General features: G+C 43.0%; 1 protein-coding gene across 1 annotated transcript in view; it reads right to left on the bottom strand.

The window, feature by feature from the left end:
- Positions 1-3532, bottom strand: part of DDX4 (DEAD-box helicase 4) — a 74433-nt gene that overhangs the window by 63607 nt on the left and 7294 nt on the right. The window contains exon 2 of the mRNA XM_021716392.1: positions 1552-1612. Within this exon, the coding sequence (XP_021572067.1) occupies positions 1552-1612 (61 nt within the window). The remainder of the gene's footprint in view (positions 1-1551; positions 1613-3532) is intronic.

Here is a 3532-nt window from a genome sequence, read left to right as displayed (position 1 = left end):
AAAAAAAAAAAAAAAATTAACCAGGCATGGTGGCATGTACCTGTAGTCCCAGCTACAGCACAGCATGTCCCAGAATTGACTATGAGTTTCTGAATTTGAGTTATTATTACTTTTAAGGCTGACTAGCATAAGGAAGAGGGCCCAGTGGTATCAGGTAGTACTTTACTGTTTCTCTCACCAAAAATCAATGAATGAGGTAAGACATTTTATAGTCATAGGAGCTGCTGGCTCACTGAAACCTGGCCTAAAGTGAAAAAAAACCTGTGGCAAGCTAGTCTCTAAAATGTGAGGGTACTTTTAGAGTCAGAGTTTATCAGGTTAAAGCAAATTTACTTATTTATTCAAGATAGGGTCTCACTCTTTTGCCCAAGTTGGAGTTCAGTTGTGCTACCATGGCTCACTGCAGCTTCAACTTCCTATGCTCAAGCAATTCTTCCACCTGAGTCCCTAGTAGCTGGAACTAAAGGCACATGCCATCACACTTAGCTAATTTTTCTCTTTTGTGAAGACAGGGTCTCATTTTTTTTTAACTTCTAGCCCCAAGCAATCCTGCCACCTCAGCCTCCAGGGCATGAGCCACCATGCCTGGCCAAAATAATGTAGTAACTATATTTTCAACCTGCTTTGGACTTCAACAATGTGAAAAACTGACATGAATTTAATGTCCTAGCCCAAATCCTACCACTTCCACCCATCTTCCCATCCACATAAACTCTATAAAACAGAGTTGGTGGCCAGGCGCGGTGGCTCACACCTATAATCCCAGCACTTTGGGAGCCCACAGGTTCAAGACCAGCCTGAGCAACTTGGTGATACCCTCATCTCTACAATAAATCAAAAAATAGCCAGGCGTGGTGGCATATGCCTGTAGTTCCAGCTACTTGGAAAGCTGAGGCAGAAGGATCACTCAAGCCCAGCAGGTCAAGGCTGCGGTGGCCATGAGCGTGCCACTACACTCCAGCCTGGGTGACAGTGAGACTTTAACTCCAAAAAAAAAAGAAAATAGAGTTGGACAACCCTCGTGTAAACAAGTTGGTGGAGGTAGGAGGGGCAACCCAAATGTAAACAAGTGCAGGGTTGACACTTGTTTCTCTTATTCTCCTATTCTTCTAGTACCTTTCCTAAATTAGTTTTCTGATCCCAAAGAAACTCATGGTATCTTGATGGTATGGCTGGTCTGGGTTAAACAGCTGTTATTCTGACAGATCATTACCCATTGTAACCTGCTTCAACAACCTTATAGTCCAATGTACTCCCTTATATCAGGAACCCTGAGAACGCCCTACCAGCCTGGAAGCCAAACATGCAACTTCCTTCCAGTGGCCCGTTAAATCAAATAATATATTCTATAATACAACACTCTCCCTTTCTCCCTTCCTCTAGGTTAGAAGTAATCTCATTCCAAAACATTCAAAACAAAATGAATTCTCACTAGGAAATTCTGAAAATACCCTCCACATGATGTCTACTAGTCAGTCTCCTCTTCATTCACTAGATGAAACTCTTTTTTTTTTTTTAGAAAGGGTTTTGCCTTTTTGCCTTACCACATACCTGATGATGAAGCTGAAGTCCTGTTAAAAGTGTCTCCATTTGCTCCAGAAGAATACATATCCTGTAAGAAGAAAAGACTAGTTTTCTACTCTAAATAAGAACGTGCCATTTCTTTCAAAAATACTAGAAAATGAAAACAATGGAGCTTTGTTCAGAACAAAACAATGATAAACCAAGGTTTTCTGGATCACCTAGATGTTCCTTTATTAATTATTCCAAGACATCTTCTCTCTACCATCTTATCTTTACCACTGTATATATAACATGCTGATATGCATATGACTTAAAAGTATAGTCAGAAAACTACTGCCATAAGCCAAATCTGGTGGGCCATCTGTTCCTGTAAATAGTTTTATTGGAGCACAATCATCGCCCTTCATCTAGGTATATCTAGGGCTACTTCTGCCCCACAACAGCAAAGTTGTGACACAGATGCAAGGCATGCAAAGGCTAAATTATTTACTATCTGACCCTTCATAGAAAGAGTTTACTGACACCTGACTAAAAAGTTTAGTCATGTAAGGCACCCATATACTTGAAAAGTGTATTTAAGTTCTATTACAATTTTTCAAAAATGTTTGAGTCAGGATCTTACTCTGTTGCCCAATCTGGAGTGCAGTGGCATGATCACAGCTCACTGCAGCCTACAATTCCTGGGCTCAAGCAGTCCTCCTGTGCCAGGCTCCTGAGTAGCTGGGACTACAGGCATGCACTATCATACCAAGCTAATTTTTTTATTTTTGTAGAGGTCTTGCTATGTTGTCCAGGCTGGTCTTGAACTCCTGGGCTCAAGCAATCCTCTTGCCTCTACCTCCCAAAGTGCTAGGATTACAGGTGAGAGCCACCATGCCCAACCATTATATAAAATTTGACCAAAGTAATATAAGAATAAATCATTGCCTGCCAATATACAATACTGTTTGCAGAGTTCCAGATATTACAGTATACTCATCAATACTGCACAGAGTAGATTAGTGGGTAACAATTTCTATAGTCAAGTATTACAGAAATTTTTTTTTTTGAGTTGGAGTCTCACTCTGTCGCCACTCCCGGCCACCACAGCCTCGACCCACTGGGCTCCGGCGATACTTCCGCCTCAGCCTTCCAAGTAGCCGGAATTACAGGCATGCGCTACCACGCCCGGCTGATTTTTTGATTTATTGTAGAGATGAGGTCTCACTGCCCAGGTGGGTCTCGAACCCGCGGGCTCAGGCAATCCACTCACCTCAGCCTCCCAAAGGCAGCCTCCCAAAGGCTCAGCCTCCCATTGGCTCAGCCTCCCAAAGGCGCAGGATTATAGGCTGAGCCACCGAGCCCGGCGTACTACAGAAATTTTAAAAACCTCCTCGGTGCTTATATAAAGTGAAACAAATTAATGCATTCACATTTTTTTTAAAAATTCACTATTAGACTTCCCAGTATCCAGAACTGTGGGAAATTAATTTTTATGAATTACCCAGTCTTCCGCATTCTGTTACAGCAGCACAAAGTAAACTAAGGCAGCTCTCTTTGTGAAAATTCATAAAGTTGTACAACTTATGATTGTATATTTTTTTAATAATTGCTACAGTAGGCCGGGCTCGGTGGCTCAGCCTGTAATCCCAGTGCTTTGGGAGGCCAAGGTGAGTGGATTGCCTGAGCCTGCGGGTTCAAGACCCACTCGGGCAACTTGGCGAGACCTCATCTCTACAATAAATCAAAAATTAGCCAGGCGTGGTAGCGCGTGCCTGTAGTTCCAGGTACTAGGAAGGCTAAGGCGGAAGGACCGCTGGAGCCCAGTAGGTCGAGGCTGCAGTGGCCGGGAGCATGCCACTGCACTCCAGTCTGGGCGACAGAGTGAGACTCGAACTCAAAAAATAATAATAATAATTGCTACATAAAAAGGTTCCAATTTATCACTACCACAAACATCAAAACAAGAACAATGGAGTCGGGCTCGGTGGCTCAGCCTGTAATCCCGCGCCTTTGGTAGGCTGAGGTG

This window comes from Carlito syrichta, unplaced genomic scaffold, assembly GCF_000164805.1.
Source record: "Carlito syrichta isolate Samal-C Ts95f unplaced genomic scaffold, Tarsius_syrichta-2.0.1 Scaffold308804, whole genome shotgun sequence".
Classification (NCBI taxonomy): Eukaryota; Metazoa; Chordata; class Mammalia; order Primates; family Tarsiidae; genus Carlito; species Carlito syrichta.
The sequence above is the reverse complement of the archived record's forward strand: the minus strand, read 5'-3'. Positions and strand labels throughout refer to the sequence as shown.